Here is a 20,632-nt window from a genome sequence, read left to right as displayed (position 1 = left end):
TAATACACTTACACAATGCAATACTATGCAGTAGAAAGAAAGAAGGACACCCTACCTTTTGCAACAGCATGGATGGAACTGGAGAATATTATGCTAAGTGAAATAAGCCAGTTTGTGAAAGACCAAAACCATGTGATCTCACCTATTAGAGGAATCTAATGATTAAATAAACTAATGAACAAAATAAAATCACAGGCATGGAAACATGGAACAGACTGTTAGTGACTGGAGGACAAGGGGCTAGACAAGAACCTTTATGACGACTGATGGACATAGACAACATTGTGGGAATTGATTCTGGGAGCAGGGGTTGTGATGGGTGGAGCTCGAAGGGGGGAAATTGGGACAACTGTAATAGAAAAATAATTAAAAATGACTTAATAAGACAAAAGATTCTAAGATGATAAGCCCTGTCCAGTGAGGCTCATTTGTTGGATGTTTTACCACAAGGTAAAAGGTCACCAGTTCAATTCTGAGCTCAATCCTGGTCAGGGCACATGGCGGGTCTGTGCACCTAGTTCCTGGCTGGGGAACATACGAAAGGCAACCAATTGATGTTTCTCTCACACATCAGTTTTTCTTTCTCCATTTCTCTCTCCCTTCCTCTTTCTAAAAATAAATAAATAAATGTGTTGCTAAAATATTCTAAGATGATGAACTGTCTTTACTTTTGTGTCAGTCACAATGTCATGTTAATACCAAATCTTATTCATTCACAGTTTTATGATAGATTTATATTGCAAAACACTCTTCCTTCTTCTATTTATTTATGATGTAAGCTTCTAGTTTTTTTATCCCAAATATCCAAGAAGCCTCCTCTCCTTTTGAGCTATTCTTTGCCTCTCTCTGTGACAGGGGCTTTCTGATGGTCTTTTTCTACACAACAGTCCACAAGTGATCTTATTTCTTTCACACTGCCAATTACCTCACGTCTACACCCCTAGCCCAGATCTAGGCTGAGCTTCTAATCCATTCATTCCCTCACCAGAGCTGAATGTCCCTAAGGTGGTCACATGCCCCTCCCCATGCTTCTCTCTAGCTATTCCATGACCTGGAGAATAAATGACACTGAAACCCACCACTGCAGGAATACACAGCTACAGCTATAAAGAGTTAATTTACTTTTTTTAATTGTATTTTAATCATTGTTCAAGTACAGTTTTCTCCCACTTACTCCCATTTCCAGCCCACCCAGCCAACCCTCCCCTATTCCCCCCCCCATCACTCCAACACCCCTAGTTTTTGGTCCATGTGACCTCCAAATTTGTTGTTGTAAACCCTACCCATTCCCCCTGAAATTCCCTCTTATCTACCCTCTGGTCACTGTCAGCCTGTCCCCTATTTCAGTGTCTTTGGTTATATTTCGCTTGTTTCTTTGTTTTGTTGTTTAGGTTCCTGTTAAGGGTGATATCATGTGGTATTTGTCTTTCACTGCCTGGCTTGTTCCGCCTTAGCATAATGCTTTCAAGCTCCATCCATGCTGTTGCAAAGGGTAGGAGCTCCTTCTTTCTTTCTGCTGCATAGAATTCCATTGTGTAAATGTACCATAGTTTTTTGAATTCCAATTCATTTGCTGATGGGCATCTAGGTTGCTTCCAGCACCTAGCTATTGTAAATTGTGCTGCTATGAACATCGGGGTGCAAAGGTTCTTTTGGATTGGTGTTTCGGTGTTCTTAGGATATAGTCCCAGCAGTGGAATTGCAGGGTCAAAAGGCAAGATCCATTTTTAGGTTTTATGAGGAAGTTCCATACTGCTTTCCATAGTAGTTGTACCATTCTGCAGTCCCAACCAATAGTGCACTAGGGTCCCCCTTTTCTCCACAAACCTCCAACACTTGTTTGTTGCTTTGTTATGATGCCATTCTGACTGTGTGAAGTGGTATCTCATTGTGGTTTTAATTTGCATCATCTCTGATAGCTAGAGATATTGAACATCGTTTCATGTGTCTTTGGGGATTTTCTGTATGTCCTCCTTGGAGAAGTGTCTGTTCAAGTCCTTTGCCCATTTTTTAATTGGGTTACTTGTCTTCTTAAAGTGGAGTCGTGTAAGTTCTTTATATATTTTGGAGATTAAACCCTTGTCTGAGGTATCATTGGCAAATATGTTTTCCCATACAGATGGTTCTCTTTTAATTTTGATACTGTTTTCTTTAGCTGTGTAGAAGCTTTTAATTTTGATGAGGCCCCATTTGTTTATTCTTTCCTTTATGTCCCTTGCTCTGGGAGACATGTCAGTAAAAAAGTTTCTGCGTGAAATATCTGAGATTTTCCTGCCTACGTTCTCTTCTAGGACTTTAATGGTGTCACAGTTTATATTTAAGTCTTTTTATCCACCTTGAATTTATTTTTGTATAAGGTGTAAGTTGGTGCTCGAGTTTCATTTTTTTTGCACGTAGCTGTCCAGTTCTCCCAACACCATTTGTTGAAGAGGCTATTTTTATTCCATTTTATGTTGCTGCCTCCTTTGTCAAATATTAATTGACCATAGAGACTTGGATTTATTCTGGGCTCTCTGTTCTGTTCCATTGGTCCATGTGCCTGTTTTTATGCAGCATCAGGCTTGTTTTTATTACCAATGCCTTGTAGTATAGTTTAGTGTCACGTATTGTGATCCCTCCTACTTACTCTTCTTTCTCAAAATTCCAGCAGCTATTCGGGGTCGTTTATGGTTCCATATAAATTGTTGAAGTGTTTGTTCTATGTCTGTGAAATAAGCCATTGGTACTTTAATAGGTATTGCAATGAATGTGTAAATTGCTTTTGGTAGTAGGGACATTTGATGATATTAATTCTTCCAATCCATGAACACGGTATATGTTTCCATTTGTTTGGTGTCTTCCTTGGTTCTTTCCTGAGTGTTATGTAGTTTTCTGAATACAGGGTCTTTTACCTCTTTGGTTAGGTTTATTCCTAGGTATTTTATTTTTCTTTTTGCTATTTCAAAATGGGATTTTTTTCTTGATTTCTGCTTCTGCTGTTCATTGTTGGTGTACAGAAATGCCTTTGATTTCTGGATATTGACTTTGTATTCTGCTGTTTTGCCAAATTCATTTATTAGGTCAAGCAAGTTTTTTGGTGGAGTCTATAGGATTGTCTATGTACACTATCATGTCATCTGCAAACCGTGACAGTTTTGTTTCCTCCTTTCCGATTTGGATGCCTTTTATTTCCTTTTTCTTGTCTGATTGCTGTGGCTAGAACTTCCAGTACTATATTGAATAGAAGTGGTGAAAGTGGACAGCCTTGTCTTATCCTGATCTTAGTGGAAAAGATTTTACTTTTTGCCCATTGAGTATGATGTTGGCTGTAGGTCTTCATATATGGCCTTTATTATGTTGAGGAATGCTCCCTCTATTCCCACTTTGCCGAGTGTTTTATCATAAATCGGTGGTGTACCTTATCAAATTGCTTTTTCTGCATCTATTGATATGTACATGGGTGGTTTTTGTCTTTGCTTTTGTTTATGTGATGTATTACATTTACTGATTTGCAAATATTGTACCATCCTTGCATACCTGGAATGAATCCACTTGGTCATGGTGTATGACCTTCTTAATGTACTGTTGGATGCGGTTTTGCCAGTATCTTGTTGAGGATTTTAGCGGTCAATGTTCATCAGCGATATTGCCCTGAAGTTTCCTTTCTTTGTTGAGGTCTTTATCTGGTTTAGAATTAGGATGATGTTGGCCTCATAACAAGAGTTTGGGAGTCTTCCATGTTTTTGGATTTTTTGAAATAGTCTGTGAAGGATAGGGATTAATTCTTCCTTAGATGCTTTGTAGAATTCTCCTGTGAAACCATCTGGTCCAGGGCTTTTGTGTGTTGGGAGTTCTTTGATTACTACTTCAAATTTCTTTTGCTGTTATTGGTTTGTTCAGGCTTTCTGCTTCTTTTCCATTCAGTTTTGGAAAATTATATTTTCTAGAAATTTCTCCATTTCATCTAGGTTTTCAAATTTCTTGGCATACAGTTCTTCGTAGTAGTTTCATACAATCCTTTGTATTTCTGTGGTATCGGTTGAATCTCTCCTCTTTCATTTCTGATGGTGTTTATTTGGGTTTTCTCTCTTTTTTTCTTAGATGAGTCTGCTTAAAGGCTTGCCGATTTTGTTTCTCTTTTCAAAGAACCAGCTCTTGGATTCATTGATCTTTAGAATTGTGCTTTTAGTCTCTATGTCATTTAATTCTGCTCTGATCTTGTTATTTCCTTCCTTCTGCTTGGTCTGGGCTGTCTTTGTTGTTGTTCCTCAAGTTCTTGTAGACGTAGGGTTAGGTTGTTTGTTTGAAATGTTTCTAACTTTTTTAGGTGGGCCTGTATTGCTATGAACTTCCCTCTCAGGACTGCCTTGGCTTTGTCCCATAAGTTTTGGGTTTTGTGAGTTCATTTTCATTTGTTTCCAGAAACCTTTTGTTTTCTTCCCTCATATCATTCTTGACCCATTCATTGTTTAATAGCATGCTATGAATCTCCATGAATTTGAGTGTTTTGGGTGTTTTTCCTTGGGGTTGGCTTCTAGTTTCATTCCCTTGTGATCCGAGAAAATGCTTGGTATGATTTCAATTTTTTTTGAAATTGTTGAGGCTTGTTTTGTGTCCTATCATGTGATCATCTTTGAACATGTTCCATGTACATTTGAAAACAATGTGTATTTAGCTTCTTTGGATGGAGGGTTCTGTATATATCAGTAAAGCCCATTTCATCTAGGGTATTGTTTCAATGCCACAATATCTTTGTGATATTTGTTTTGGAAGATATGTCCATTTTTAATAGTGGGGTGCTAAAATCCCCCACAATAATTGTGTTGCTGTCAATATCTTTCTTGATGTCCCTCTAAGATTTTCTTTATGTATTTGGGTGCTCCTATGTTGGGTGCATATATATTTACAATATTTATGTCTTCTTGGAGGATTCTTCCCTTGAATATTATGAAATGACCTTCTGGGTCCTCTCTTTATGGTCCTTTTTTGGAAGTCTATTTTTGTCAGATATGAGTATTGCTACCCCGGCTTTTTTTTCCTGTCCATTTGCTTGGAAGATTTGTTTCCAGCCCTTCACTTTCAAGCCTGTGCAGATCTTTTATTCTGAGGGTGGGTCTCTTGTAGGCAGCATATGTGTGGGTCACGTTTTCTTATCCATTTCAGCTATCTATGTCTTTTGATTGGAGCATTTAATCCATTTACATTTAAGGCTATTGTTGACAGGTACTTATTCATTGCCTTTTATGTACATGTGTTCCTCTCTCACTCTCTCTTTTCCTTTCTTTCCTTAAAGCAGTCCCTTTTAGAATCTCTTGCAGAGCTCGTTTAGCGGGAGGCATATTCCTTTTAGATTCTTTTGTCTGAGAAGCTTCTTATTTGGCCTTCTCTCTTGATTGAGAGCCTTGCTGGGTAAAGTAGTCATGGTTGCAGGCCTCTGGTTTCTCATTACTTGGATTATTTCTTGCCATTCTCTTCTGGCTTGGAGTGTTTCCATTGAGAAGTCAGCTGTTAGCCTTATTGGGGCTCCCTTGTATGTTACTTCCTGTTTCTCCCTTGCTGCCTTTAAGATTTCTCTGTCTTGAAATTTTGCCATTTAATTATGATGTGTCTTGAGGTGGGTCTTATAAAGAGTTCATTTAAAACTAGATCACAGGCCAAAATATCTAATTGCTAAGGTCCTAAACAAGTAAGATTTATAATTTTATTAAGGATGGGTAGGGGTGTTACTATGATAAAATTGAAGGATGTAAACCAGTCTAGAGTAGGAAGCTAATGCTTAACTCCAGCTGACTAGAGCCATGTGGAACTATAGCCTCAGTCTGCTCTACTGATGACTTTGTGAAGGACGGTTAGAATTGGATGTTAAATTTTTACATTTTTTTAGTATTACTAACTAATCAAATGAAAAATAGAATATGCATGGGGGCTTATATTATATAAATTCTGTTCTAGATTAATTGTATCTAAACACTTATTAAATAACTACTTATTTATTTTTGAAAACCCTTTTTCAAAAGAATTATTTATTTATTTTTAGAGAGAGGAGAAGGGAAGGAGAAAGAGTTGGAAAGAAACATCAGTGTGTGATTGCCTCTCATGTGCCCCCTACTGGGGTCATGGTCTGCAACTCTGGCATTTGCCCTGACTGGGAATTGAACTGGTCACCCTTTGGTTCTCAGGCCCATGCTTAATCCACTAACCTACACTAGCCAGGGCTCAATAACTGTTTTTAAAGCCAATTAAATTTTATTTCTTTCAAAGAAAGAAATTTTATTTCTTTCAATTTAGCTAGTAACCATTACTTATATGAAAATCTTAAAAATATTTTTCTGAGTCCTGGCTGATGTAGCTCAGTGGATTGAGTGCAGGCTGTGAACCAAGTGTTGCAGGTTCGATTCCCAGTCAGGGTACATGCCTGGGTTGCAGTCCATGACCCCCAGCAACCGCACATTGATGTTTCTCTCTCTCTCTCTCTCTCTTTCTTCTCTAAAAATAAATAAAATCTTTAAAAATATATTTTTCTGAATCTTTGTAATGTGGGTATTGTAAAAACACTAACTAATAATTATAAAACCCTAAAGTGTGCCAAAAATATTTCCCTGACAGCTAGTCAGGGAAGATCCCTCATATTTTATCATAAAAACAGTCCAGGTTATAGAATACTCATAATAATCATCCAGTGTCCTGTGATATTTGGTGATGTTAAATTTGGTTTTGCAGTATGAATGTGTAAATATTTCATTGCAGAGGGAATGCAAAAGTCTGACCTCTGCTGAACATGATGTCTGACTCTATTGGCTCCTTTTCACTGCTGATTTGCAGTGTAAATGCACCAATTTTCACCATATCTGATTCTATCATGTAAAATAGATGCAGTGTATTTTTCATATGTTACCTTTCATAATTTCAAATTTGTGAAATTTATGTTCTCTAACACTGCAGACCTATGCAGTCATTTTCCTTTCAGTCATAATGCTGTTCTTCAGCATGTGGTATGCTTGCATTCACTGCTCAACAGTTGAAAGCAGTAATATAGAGAAGAAAGAATGTTGATAGTGTAAATGAAAAGAGGCCTATGATTATGTTGAAAATAAAAGTAAAATTAACTTCCACATAGAAGTGCAAATAGTATCAGTGTCTTTGTTCAAGCACACCTCATCTACTATCTCCTGATTTTCTTCTATGGGATAGAGATAGCAAGAGAAGCTAGCATGTATGGCATTCAGTTTGCTAGAATTGGTGCATAATACATTTCAATTGTCAATTGTGCATTTTAATTAAATTACAAAGATTAAAGCATATGTAAGAGTAAATTATGAACAATATACTTGTTGAGTGCCTAAACCACATTCCTAAAACCATTATATCTACAACACTCCATTAACCAGTTTGTCTAAGTGCTGTCCTACTCACCGATTGAGATACATTCCGATCCCAGTCTCCAGCATCTACTTCCTCCTTTATATCCCAGTGGATCACCAAGTCCTGGGAGTGTCCTATGGAGTAGTAGGAGCTGCTGACCATGAGTGTGGAACGGCTGTCAGAGGTAACCAGGTCCAGTGTCACTGGTGGAACGGGAGATGGTGACAGTGTCGTGGGGGGCCAGTCCTGATGGCCATGCTGTGGAAATGGCTGGGGTTGTAGCTGTGGCGAAGTGGCTCCTTATAGCTGGCGCCGGTTCTGAGAATTTCTAGATGGAGATGCCATGGCAGCCAGGCCCAAAAACCTGTTCTGGTAACAGATTCTGTGGGGACAAACAGACAATCATCAAGGGCAGAAGATCTTAGCCACAAGGCCATTGTCGTTTCACATAAAATGAAGGATGTGCTAGGGGAAAGGAGCTGTGAGTGAGCAGGATCCCTAAGAAGATTTGAAAACACAAGAGCACCCTCCTCAGGACAAATACTGTGACTCTGGGTTCACGTAGAGAAGGCAAGAATGAAAATGTGAGCTCACCCAAGGATCTTTTGCATTTTGAACTGTGCTAGAGCCTACTACTTCCAGTTCCCCACCCCTCAACCTGCTTGGTATTAGAAAGCCTGCACACATGTAGAGTGGCTCTGAAAGGTTAACCACCCTCAAACAAAAGGCCACCTCTGAGTTCTCACATCAATTTCAGTTAGATCCAATTTATCCTTCTTTAGGTGTAAAATAATGGTTAATTATCAGTAAATATTTTAGTTATTCCTGCAGCATTCAAGACCCTATTATACACAGTCTAGAGTCAGAGGCAGTGGTCCCCTGCTGGGTGAGATGGTCATCCCAACCCAATTACCATCTTTCATTCTGCAGAATGTCTCTGGCCACCCAAATCTTGTACAAGGATCTCAGATACACTAGTATTCCTCAAGCACCATCATTTTCAATAAGATCAGTGTCTCCCTCAAAGCCAGTATTATTGTCAAAAAACATTGTCTCTGGTGAGAATAAAAAATGTATGTGATTCACTGTTTTTGTTTTACAAAATTGAATACATACATCAACTGAGTTGATTCACAGCAATATGGTGATCATTTTGGATTCAGATAGTTCACAGGATAGAGTGTAAGGGGGATAAATGGTAATGGGAAAAATAAAATACGTTTAAAAAATATGTGGAGAAATATAAAATATCTCATGGATTCATTTTGAAACAAGCAAGGATGATTCACACTTTACCAAAGAGTGCTAAAATTGGGATCTAGGTATACATTTTAGAAGTTCCTAACTAAAGTACACGGTATTCTATAATAACATTTTTTTTTTGTTTTTAGAAAAGATTAAAGCCTGAAAGTGTGTTGAATCATGCAGTTTAGATATCAAATGCATATTACTGAATTTTTGTTTTACCAGTCATGAAAACCAGACCTCAGCACCAGTCTATCATTTAGATTATACAAGTCTATTTAGCAAAAAGTTAGGCTTGTACTTTTTCTACTTTCCAAGACCAGGGAACTTGTAAAAACATAATTAACCTGATAAAGCCCAGTGTTTGTATTCTGACTCTTGGTCCTTAATCATAGGAGATACAAGATGGCAGGGGAGTAAGTGGAAACTACACTAACCTCCTCCCAGGACCAATCTAAATTCCAAGTAAATTGTAGAGAAATCATCCAGAAACCAATTTAACAATACCTGGATATACCTTATGACCATGAACAGACAGAAGAAACCACTTCACTACAATGTGACTGGTGCAGAGTGCAGAAGAGACACAAGAGGGCTGGCTGGTCATCCACAGGTGGCAGTTGAAGTGCTAAAGGGATATTTAGGAAGCTGGGAGGATACCCCTGAAAAGATGGGGTCTAAACCCCAAGCAGGACTCAACAGCCTACAGCACTGGAGCTGGAAAGAACCACAAGCTTCCAGTTATGAAAAGTGGTTGGGTTTCTGTCTGCCAGGAAGAGATGGCTGGAGAAAGAGAGTATCTTAAAGGGCCAATGCATAAAAATTCATTTTCAGCCACTTACCCTGAGTGAAGGCAGAGGGAGGGCAGACTGGACTAGAGATGCTTGAGGAGAGTCTGGGGCTAGGATCACTGGAAAGGAGGGAAGGAACTGAGGGAGCAGCCACCAAGATTCCTATGCTTAGTCATTCCCCATACTGCAAAAGCCATCTTGCTCAGTCAGACCATTCCCCTACAACTGGCATCAGCCTGATGGGGAGCAATAGCCTGGCCCACAGGAATTACTCTGCCCCACCCTATGGTACTTAAGTTTAAACTTAACTGCTGAATACCAATAAATCGATTAACAACTGAAGGAGACAGCCACAAATTGTGGATCACTGGTAGTCTTGAACAGGCTCCCTAGGGCCAGGCTTAGACACCATCTGACATCACCAGTGGCAGATCCAGAAAAAGAAGACAGTAGTAAATACTAGGTAGTACTGAGACGAACTCCACCATGGTCTTCTTCATGATTTGCATAATTTCCTCTCTTGCATAGCCTTTTAACATTAATTTATTGTCCTTCAATTTTGTCTCTATTAGGTTAATAGTTTTACTTTCTTTTTCTCTTTGCCTTGTCTCTATTCCCTACTTTTATTTCTCTTCCCTATAAGCTGAAAATATCATTTTTCTTTCAGTTAGTCATCTCATATTTATTTTCCCTTTTTAGAATAGTCTCAATTTCTTTATACCTTTATTAATAATGGCTCATTTGCTATTGGTGGTATGACCGTAGGTGGGAGTTATTTTTGTGAGTGTGGGTTTGTTTCCTGGGCTGTTTGGTTTTCTTTTGGCAGCACCTGTACAACAGGATACAAGACATGGTAAGTGGAGAGACTTAATCAGACAGCTGGAAAGAAGGATCCACCAAAAGAATGACCCAACAGCAATCTAAGCCCAACTACAGAAAGAAAGCCCACATAAATGGCATAAAAGGCATCTCAAAATCATCAAGCTCAGGAGATCAAGGAGACTGTACCACTTAATTCCACAGGTATCCTACCACAGAAGGTCACAAAATGAAGAGAGAGAGTCAAAGTAGATCAATCTAATACACAAAAACAAACAAGAGGAGTCATCTAAAATAGAGAGACTACGAAACAACCTCTAATTAAAAGGAAAGGATGAATACCCAGAAAGAGTGTTGAATGAAATAGAGGGAAGAAAACCATCAGACATTTGAGCTCAGAATAATGGTTACTAAGATGCTAAATGAGCTCAGTGGGAACTACAAAGACTTCCAGGGAACATACAAGGAAATTACTATGAACTACACCAACATGAAAAAGGACATAAAAAACTATCAACAAGAAACCAGGAGGAAATGAAGAACTACAATATGTAACAATGAATAACACAGTACAAGGAATTAAAAGCAGACTAGATAAAGTAGAGAATCAAATCAGCAAGCTGGGAGACAGGCATAAAAAAATTCCTAGACAGAGTGACAAAATGAAAGACTCAAAAGAAACAAGGGGTTTAAGGGAATTGCAGGACAATATGAAAAGAATAATATCCACATCATAGAGAAATCAAGAAGGACAAGAGGACATGGGACAAGAAAACCTGTTAGAAAAAATAATGTCAGAAACTTCCTTAACAACCTGAGGAAAATGTCATACAAGTTTGGAAGCACAGAGGGTTCCCAAACAAGATGACCCAAAGTGGCTCATCCAGGACATAATCATAAGTAAAATGGAAAAATTAAAAAGACAAAGAATCTTAAAGGAAGCAATGGGAAACATACAAGGAAGGTAGTAATATACAAGGCAGCTCCAATAAGGCCATCAGTGGATTGCTCATAGAAAAAACTACAAGACAGAAAGCAATGACAACAAATTCCAAGTAGACCAAAGGCTGGCAACCAAGATTACTCTAGCCCATCAAGGTTCGCATTTAAAATCGAAGGAAAATAAGGAATTTTTCAGACAAAAAAAATGCTGAAAAATACATATCCAACCCAGCCGGTATTGCAATAAGTGCTAAAGGGACTACTTTATAGAGATGAAGAAAGTGAGAGGGAGAGACAGGAAGACAGACAAATATGAAAAAAAATGTCATGGGATAGTAATGCATTAATAATAACTTTATTGTAAATGTATTAATGATCCAATCAAATGACACAGGGTAGCTGAATGGATAAGACAAACAGGACCTGCATATAGACAACATCAGAACAAAAAAACTACACAGATTGAAGTAAATGGATGGAAAAAATATGCTAAGGGTAATAAACATACATGGTGTAACAATACATGTATGAAACAAAATAGACTTAAAATAATGACCATTAAAGAGAAAAAATGAGACACAACATAATACTTAAGGAATAATCCACCAAGAAGATATAACCTATGTAAACATTTATGCACCCAAAATAGGAGCATCTACATGGATAAGAGAAATCTTGGAGGACTTCAAAAAAGATATAGACAATATGTTATAACACACACTTATATTAGGGGATTTTAACACCCCATTATCAACAATGGATACATCTTCCACAGAAAGAATCAACAAGGATATGTGGCATTGAACAGAACTCTACATCAAATGGATACAATATATACAGAAACTTACACCCCAAAGAAGCAAAATATACATTCAAAATCACATGTAACATTCTCAAAGATAGACCACATATTAAGACACAAACAAGCCTCAACAAAATCAAGAAAACTCATATAATATCAAGCACCTTATCAGATAATAATGGCTTGAAACCAGAAACAAACCTCATAGGAAAAAATCCCTCAAAAACATTCATATTCATGGAGACCGAATAACATGCTATTAAATAATGAATGGGCTCACAATGAGATCCAGGAAAGAAATCAAAAAACATTTTGGAAACAAATGAAAATGGACACACAAAAGACCAAAACCTATGGGGCACAGTGATGACAATCCTGAGAAGTTCATAGTAATACAGGCCTACCTAACAAAGATAGAAAAATCTTAAATAAGCAAACTTACCCTACACCTATAAGAACTATAGGAACAATAACCAACAAAGACCAGTGAGTAGAAGGAAGGAAATCAAGATCAAGATCAGAGCAGAATTAAATGACAGAGACTAAAAGAAAAAAATGAAAGGACTAGGCAATCCAGGAAATGATTCTTTGAAAAGATAAAATTTTGACAAGCCTTTACTTAGACTCAACAAGATAAAAAAGAGCACTCAAATACACATACTCAGAAATGAAAGAAGAGAAATTACAACCAATACCACAGAAATACAAAGAGTTGTTAAAAATTATTACTAATGATTTGCCAAGAAATTTGACAGCCTTGGCAAATTGCACAAATTTCTAGAAACATGCAATCTTCAAAAACTGAATCAAGAAGCAGAAAGTCTGAATAGGCCAATATCAACTACTTGAAGCAGAAATCAAAATACTAGGGCACATAAAAGTCCTGTACTGGGTGGTTTCAAAGATAAATTTTACCAAATATATAAGGAAGAGCTAAATCCTATCCTTCTCCAACTATACCCAAAAATTCAAGAAGAAGGAAGATACCCAGACTCTTTTTATAAAGTAGTATTATCCTAATTCCAAAGCCAGGTAAATACAAAACAAAGAAGGAAAAATACAGGCCAAATACTCCAATGAATGTAGATGCTAAAATCCTCAACAAAATATTGGCAAACCAGATCTAGCAATACATTAAAAACATATTACACCATGATCAAGTGGGATTCATCCCAGGGATGCAAGGATATATGATTGTGCAATATTTGCAAATCAGTATAAGTAATACACCACAGAAGTAAAATAAAAGACAAAAATCACATGATCATATAAATAGATGCTAAAAAGCATTTCATAAAGTACATTACCCATTTACGATAAAAGCACTCAGCAAAGTTGGAATATAGGGCATATACCTCAACATAATAAAATCCATATATGAGAAACAACAGCTAACATCACACTCAATGGGCAAAAACTAAACTTTTTCCCTTAAGATCAGGAAAAAGGCAAGCGTGTCTCCTTTCACCAGTCTTAATCAACATAATATTGGAAGTTCTAGCCATAGCAATCAGATAAGAAAAAGAAATTAAAAGTATCTGAATTGGATAGGAGGAAGCAAAACTGTCATTGTTTGCAGGTGACATGAGAGTGTACATAGAAAACCCTATAGTCTCTACTAAAAAAATTACCTAATAGGTGAATTTGGCAAAATAGTGGAATACAAAGTCAATATTCAGAAATTGAAGGCATTTTTGTACACTACACCAACTATGAAATAACAAGAAAAGAAACTAGGAAATAAATCCCATTGACTATAGGAACAAGTGTCAAGTTAAAGGGACCTTGAGAATCCTCCCTATTTATGCCTGAGCTGTAACCTTTATTGTAAGAGTAAAATATAGGTGTGCTATCTCCCAGGGGAAGATTAGTACATTTGATCTTTAACTGTTCCTTCAGGGATAACTGACCCTTCTCCCAAAGGGACTAGTTGGTTAGTCAAGTCACACAAGGCTCTTAGTGCATAGCCACTTTTGTCTAAAACATATTTAACCATAGCCCCCAAAGACTTCAGAATCTCATCCAAGGGAAGGACACTCCTCTTGGAACTTTTCCCAGGTGTACCCCAAATGCTGTCTCCAGGATTCCCCAGCATCTATATTTGGGTGTTGGTGAACTCCTGTCTGGTGATGTATGATCTTGATTCTTGCTTTATCTTTGCTTTCACTTAATGAAGTGCTTAGTTATTCACCTTTGACTTGGGGTTTTTACTATCTGTGAATCTGAACCTCCAAATTATGTGGCCACAATCTCATACATGTCCTTAATGGCACAACAAGAAAAATAAAGTACCTAGGAATATCTGTAACCATGGAGGTAAAAGACAAAAACTCAAAAAATCAGAAAAACTCAGAAGACAAAAACTGAAGAAAGAAATTAAGGAAGATACAAAAATGGAGGCATATAGTGTGTTTATAGATTGGAAGAATTAACATCAATAAAATGTTCATACTACCCAAAGTAACCTATAGATTCATTTCAATCCCTATTATAATACCAATGACATTTTTCACAGGTTTAGAACAAATATTTCAAAAATTTATATGGAACCATAAATGACCCCAAATAACCTCAACAATTTTGAATAAGAAAAACAAAGTAGGAAGGATCACAATACCTGATATCAAACTATATCACAAGGCCACTGCAATCACAACAGCCTGGTACTGGCTTAATAAGGGAAACACATATCAATGGAACTGAATAGATAGCCTAGAAATAAACCCATGTCTCTGTAGTCAATATTTGACAAGGTGGGCAGAAGCATAAAATGGAGTAAAAATAGCTTCTTCAACAAAAGTTGGGAGAACTGGAATGTTACATGCAAAAAAAAAAAATGAAATTAAACCACCAACTTGTACCATACATCAGAATTGATAACAGACTTAAACATTAGCTGTGATACCATAATGTCCTAAAGGAAAACATAAGCAGTAAAATTTCAGATATATGAGCTTATTTTTGCTGATATGTCCTCTAGGGCAAGGGTCACACTGGAAAGAATTAAAAAGTGGGGTTACATCAAATTGCAGTGCTTCTGCACAGGTGAAGAAAACATCATCAAAGTGAAAAGGTAACCAACTATATGGGGAAGCATTTCTCAATGACGTTTCAGACAAGGTTTGAATCTCCAAAATATATAAAGAACTCACAGATCTCAACACCAGAAAGACAAACAACCCAATTAAAAAATGGGCAAATGTCCTGAACAGACACTTCTCCAAGTAGGACATAGAGAGGGCCCAGAGAATATGAAAGAATGGTCAGTATCACTAGCCATCAGAGAGATGCAAGTTAAAATCATGATTAGATACCCCCTCACACAGGTCAGAATGGCTATCATTAATAAATCAACAAAAACAAGTGTTTGCAAGGATGTGAAGAAAAGGGAACTCTAGTCCACTATTGATGGGAATGCAGCCTGGTACAGCCACTATAAAACAGTATGGAACTTCCTCAAGGCAAATATGGAACTGCCTTTTGATTCAGTGATTCCACTGCTGGGATTATACCCTAAGAATCCTGAAACACCAGTTCAAAGAACCTATGCATCCTTATGTTCATAGAAGTATTATTTACAATTAACTACATACTGGAATCATCCTAAGTGCCCTGAGTAAATGAGTGGATCAAAAAACTGTGGTATATTTACACAATGGAATACTACACAGCACAAAGAAAGAAGGAGACCCTACCTTTACAACAGCATGGATGGAACTGGAGAGTATTATACTAAGTGAAATAAGCCATGAGGCAAAACACAAATACCATATGAACTCATCTATAAGAGGAACCTAGTGAACAAAACAAACAAATGAGCAAAACAGAACCATAGGCATGGAAACAATGAACAGAAGCTATCAGAAGCGAGGGCATAGGGCAATAAGGGGGGAAAGAAGGGGAAGAGTATTGTCAAGGAACAGGTATAAATGACCCATGGACATGGACAACAGGGTGTGGGATTGGGGTGTGGGTGGGGCAGGGGAGAGCAATGGGGGGAAATTAGGACAACTGTAATTTGAAGAGATATCTCATTGTGGTTTTAATTTTCATCTCTCTGATGGCTAGTGATGCTGAGTATCTTTTCATATGTCTCTGGGCCCTCTGTATATCCTCCTCAGAGAAGTATCTGTTCAGGTACTTTGCCTATGCAACAGAAAGAAGGACCTCTTACCCTTCTTGACAGCATGGATGGATCTGGAGAACATTATGCTAAGCGAAGTAAGCCAGGCAGTGAAAGACTGATACCATATGATCTTATCTAAGGGTGGATTCTAATCAACAAAACAAGCAAACAAGCAAAATACAACCAGAGATACTGAAATAAAGAAGACACTGACAGTAGCCAGAGGGGAGGGGAAAGAGGGATAATGGGGGAAAATAGAGGAAGTGTTGTCAAGGAACATATATAAAGGACACAAGGACAAATACAATTGATTAGAATTGAGGTGGAAGGCGGGGATGGGGGGCAGAGGTAGTGGACGGAGGAAAATGGAGATAATTGTACTTGAACAACAATAAAAAAACTGAAATATAAAAAGAATGAGGATTTGAAAAAATACAGATCTTATGTAACTTGCTTTTTTGTTCATTATTTGAGTTTCTTGTTATGAAATACTCTGGCCTCACTGGTGGTAGCCATGGGATTACTATAGGCAGAAAAACAGACTTCAGAAAGCATCTCATTACATTACTGATATTGTATATCTTATTTTTATTAAAAAATGTTTGTCCCTTTGAGTTTATGAAAACAGATGGACCATGGTGTTGCCTGGAAACCAGTCATCCTCTCAGGAACACTGGCAAGCCTGGATCCCAGGAAATATGAACAGTCCACCCACTCTACAATCACCATGGTTCTTCATGGATGATTTCAGTAATGTCACTATCCTCCCAGGTGCTTTGTCCAAAGACCTTTGCAAATTCTCAATTAAAAAATGCTATTGTTGGAGCCCATTTTTAGTTTGCACATAGTTTACAAGGACTGCTAACACCCTATAATATTATTATGGAGATTAAATGTTAATTAAAATTAAATGGTATAGTCAGGTATATAATTATGAATTACACCAGCGATTTTCAACTGGTGTTCCACAAGGCTTTTTAAAACATGCCATACCTATGTATTCAGGGGCACTGACCTCAAATAAAAAATGACAATGGCCAACAATCAAAGAATCAAATTACACTTATTTTTTGTCAGATGGGCAAAAAATATTTCTTGGTGTGCTGCAAAATTTTAGTAATTAATTTATGTGTGCCATTACAGTAAAAACAATGAAAATCACTAAATTAGACTAAACTATATTCAAGTTGGTGCATCATCAACCAGTTTCCAAGCTGTGACTCCCTAGACAATTTACTTAATCTTTCTAGAACTCAGTCTCCTGATATGTAAATGAGTTATTTTCTTAATTTAATGAGATAAGGTAAATCAAGATCTTATCATAATGAGTGTTCAATAAATAAAGATCTATTATTAAAATACTACCAGTACTGCTTTAGTAAAGAAGCTTTCCTGGAACATTGGTCCTATGAAGTTGGCCAGGCTTGCTTACTAACCAACAGTCTCGTCACAACATTCCCAAAGCCCTCACATTTAAATTCACTCTGAAGTCAATTTAAGATTATTCCTAATCCTGTCCTTCCATATTTACTTATAAAATCAAAATTGCAAAGGTTAAATACTCCAGTGTATCTGTAATGGCATCATATATACTTTTTTTTTTTTTTTATTTTGCAGAGTGTTCCCTTTATTTGTAAGGTACTCTTTATTTACCAAAATTCTCTGGAAACCATTCAATTCCTGAAACTGTCAAATTACACTGGTGCTCACTTGGTGAGAAAAAAAGGCAAAGAAACATTAGTAAAGAAATAAATTTGTCAGAAATTTGCTAGATGGGAAAATTACATTTGCCTGGAATAAGAGAGGCAGCCACAAATCTGTTCCTTGAAGGCCACATTTCCATAGCCCCAAACCCCATCTTTGCCTACCATTCTCCCCATTTATATTTCCTGACATGATTTGTATTTCAAAATTATGTTCCACCACCAGCTCTTCTGTGACCTCTCCTTGCATCTTTTCCCATCCCCAAGAGAATGGACCTTTCTGCTCTGTGATCCAACAGGAGTCCCATTCACCTGAGAGATTTTTTAATTCTGGTATTACTAGTTGACACATCCATGCTCATACCTATTCTGTAAAGACCTTGAGGCCACTGTTTCCTGTTGTTTCTATCTCCCTGGACCTAGCATGACTACTGGAATTAAAAAGGCCCTCAAAACTTTTATTAATGGAATTTATTTCATTCAGTCATGTCCCTTCTTTACCCATAAAGAATTTAAAGTGGGTATTAAAGTAGATAAAATACAGAAGGGCATGATAAGTTAGTAGTAGATTGTGCAGAGAGAAAAGATGTACAGAGCTACAAAGTTATGTAGAAATGACTAATGTAAAACTATCTTCACAATGTCCAAAACAGCTGTTATTTAATATTAAAAACTCACATCAGCTGCTTCTTGAACACAGCAAATGAATAGTTTATTCCCCGTGGCCAATTCCTTTGTGGCCATGTCTCCTCCAGGCATTCACAAGTGATCTAGTTTACACTATAGCTTCATCCACTAGAGGAAGCAATTTAATTACTCTCCCTTCATATCTAAACCATGATAGATAGATGAGGATCTGCTTTCTTTTATTTATTGAATTTATTAGAGTGACATTGGTTAATAAAATATGTATGTTTCAGGTGTACAATCCTGCATATAAAACATCATCTGTGTATTATATTTTGTATTCACCAACCCTTAGATCTGTTTTGAAATAGACATGAATAAAGGAGTACTTTCTTTTTATACAGTGATTCTAATGTTTTACAACCTCTCAATTCTTCTTAATATGTAAAAGAAAAATGTCATCTCACAGAGACTGCACTCTACTCCTTCCTCTCCACAAAGAGAAGGAGTGGTCTCCCCCACTCTCTGTTCACAAAACAAGGTAACTGGTGTCACAAAATTACTTCCAGCTTTTTCTACATCCCACAAAGTAATTCAAGCACCTTTTTTATTCTATTTTACTGATTTTTTATTTTAATTGTTGAGGCAGTACAATTTTCTATCTTTTACTCCCATACGAATTCAATGTTTTATTGATTTTTATTGTTGACAATATTAGAGATGTCCCCATTTCCCCCCATTTCTCCACCTCCACCCAGTCCCAGCCTCCCCTACCCTCTGGTCATTCCTACACTATTGTCTGTGTCTGTGGGTTATGCATATATGTTCTTTGGCAAATCCCTTCACCTTCTTTCATTCAGGCCCCCTTCCTACTACCCTCTGACAGCTGTCAGTCTGTTCCATGTGGCCATGCTTTTATTTCTATTTTATTCATCAGTTTATTTTGTTCATTAGATTCCACATACAGTATTTGTCCTTCTCTGACTGGCTTATTTCATTTAACATAATAATCTTCAGGTCCATTCATGCAGAGAAGCAGAGGGTGCTTGAAGCAGGGATAGTTGGGAGGGATGAGGAGCAGAAACAAGACCAATTTAATTGCCAGATGTGCCAAGGTAAGAAAAAAGATGATTTTGGTAGGGAGGGAAACAGGTTTTTTTGACTATGGGTAAAGATCTAGAGATGGGCTAACCTATTGTCACAAATACTGTACTGCTGAACATCTTCCTTTGTAATGGGGGAACAGTCTAGCTGTATCACAGGGCAAAGAGGAGTGGGGGCCCCAGGAGCAATGAGAAAGGCTGCACCCCTACCAGAGACAAGGGCAAGGTTAGGAAATGGTGAGGACTGTGCCTGAGAAGTTGGTCCAGTAACCAAGCAGTGCAGTGGCATAACTGAGGGAAATGCCCTTCTACATGTGTCTGCCCCACAGTGAACTGCAAGCTGGACTATAAAAAGCCAAGAGTGCTAAAAGGACACTCTATTTGTTCTCCCCTCTTCTCTGGCTTCAGAGAGCTTCAGTTCTGGGCTCACAGGCCTTGGAAACTGTGTGATCTGCGAACGTTCCCAGCACACATCTTGGAGCGTTGCAAAGGGCTGCCTATACAGGAGCACAGCAGGTGCTGGGCCAGTAGAGCAGAAGGGGAGGGAGCACAGACCTGCCTGCCATCAAACTGTGTGGGCAGGAAACAAGCCTCCCGAACTCCCCTGAACAGGAAGCTATGGTGGCACTGGAAACTGGAGTTGAGCAGCATGGGTCTTGCTTAGCCAGGGACACAGATGCACTGGAGGGCAGCAATCAAAGAAAGAAGGCAGCACACTGTGAATAGGACACCCAAACACACAGACTCCAAAAGATACATGAAGCCAGAGAGCGACTGCAAACCAGCTAAGCCACATAGGTTTCTTAAAGGATGATACTTTTGGATGGGACAAGAGGTTCCTAGTGCAGCCTTGAAAAGAGCCAGCAGAGGGCAGCAGGGTGAATTTATTTGGGTGTGTTACTGAAAAGGAGCTTTGAGGCAGAAACCTGCTATTACTTCAAACTGTATAGCCTTTGAATAAAAGATTCCTGTCCCTACTGCCAGAATTTTTGCCTGTTGGAGGTGAGTGGTAGGACCCCACTGGTTTTTCAGTTACCCAATCAGGAGCAACTTGGCAAAATTTCTGCCAAAGTACGAGTCTTGTAGGTAGATGTGACACAACTCTCATCCCAGTAATACAAGAGTTAGCACTA

At 37.9% G+C, this 20,632-nt stretch overlaps 1 protein-coding gene across 1 annotated transcript in view; it reads right to left on the bottom strand.

The window, feature by feature from the left end:
* The window catches only part of HECW1 (HECT, C2 and WW domain containing E3 ubiquitin protein ligase 1), a 583,340-nt gene extending 575,621 nt beyond the window's left edge, over positions 1-7,719 (bottom strand). The window contains 4 exon segments of the mRNA XM_028525426.2: positions 7,405-7,536; positions 7,538-7,579; positions 7,581-7,643; positions 7,645-7,719. Coding sequence (XP_028381227.1) covers positions 7,405-7,536; positions 7,538-7,579; positions 7,581-7,643; positions 7,645-7,686 — 279 coding nt within the window. The 5' untranslated portion in view covers positions 7,687-7,719.
* Positions 7,720-20,632: the final 12,913 nt, after the last annotated feature.

This window comes from Phyllostomus discolor, chromosome 10, assembly GCF_004126475.2.
Source record: "Phyllostomus discolor isolate MPI-MPIP mPhyDis1 chromosome 10, mPhyDis1.pri.v3, whole genome shotgun sequence".
Classification (NCBI taxonomy): domain Eukaryota; kingdom Metazoa; phylum Chordata; class Mammalia; order Chiroptera; family Phyllostomidae; genus Phyllostomus; species Phyllostomus discolor.
The sequence above is the reverse complement of the archived record's forward strand: the minus strand, read 5'-3'. Positions and strand labels throughout refer to the sequence as shown.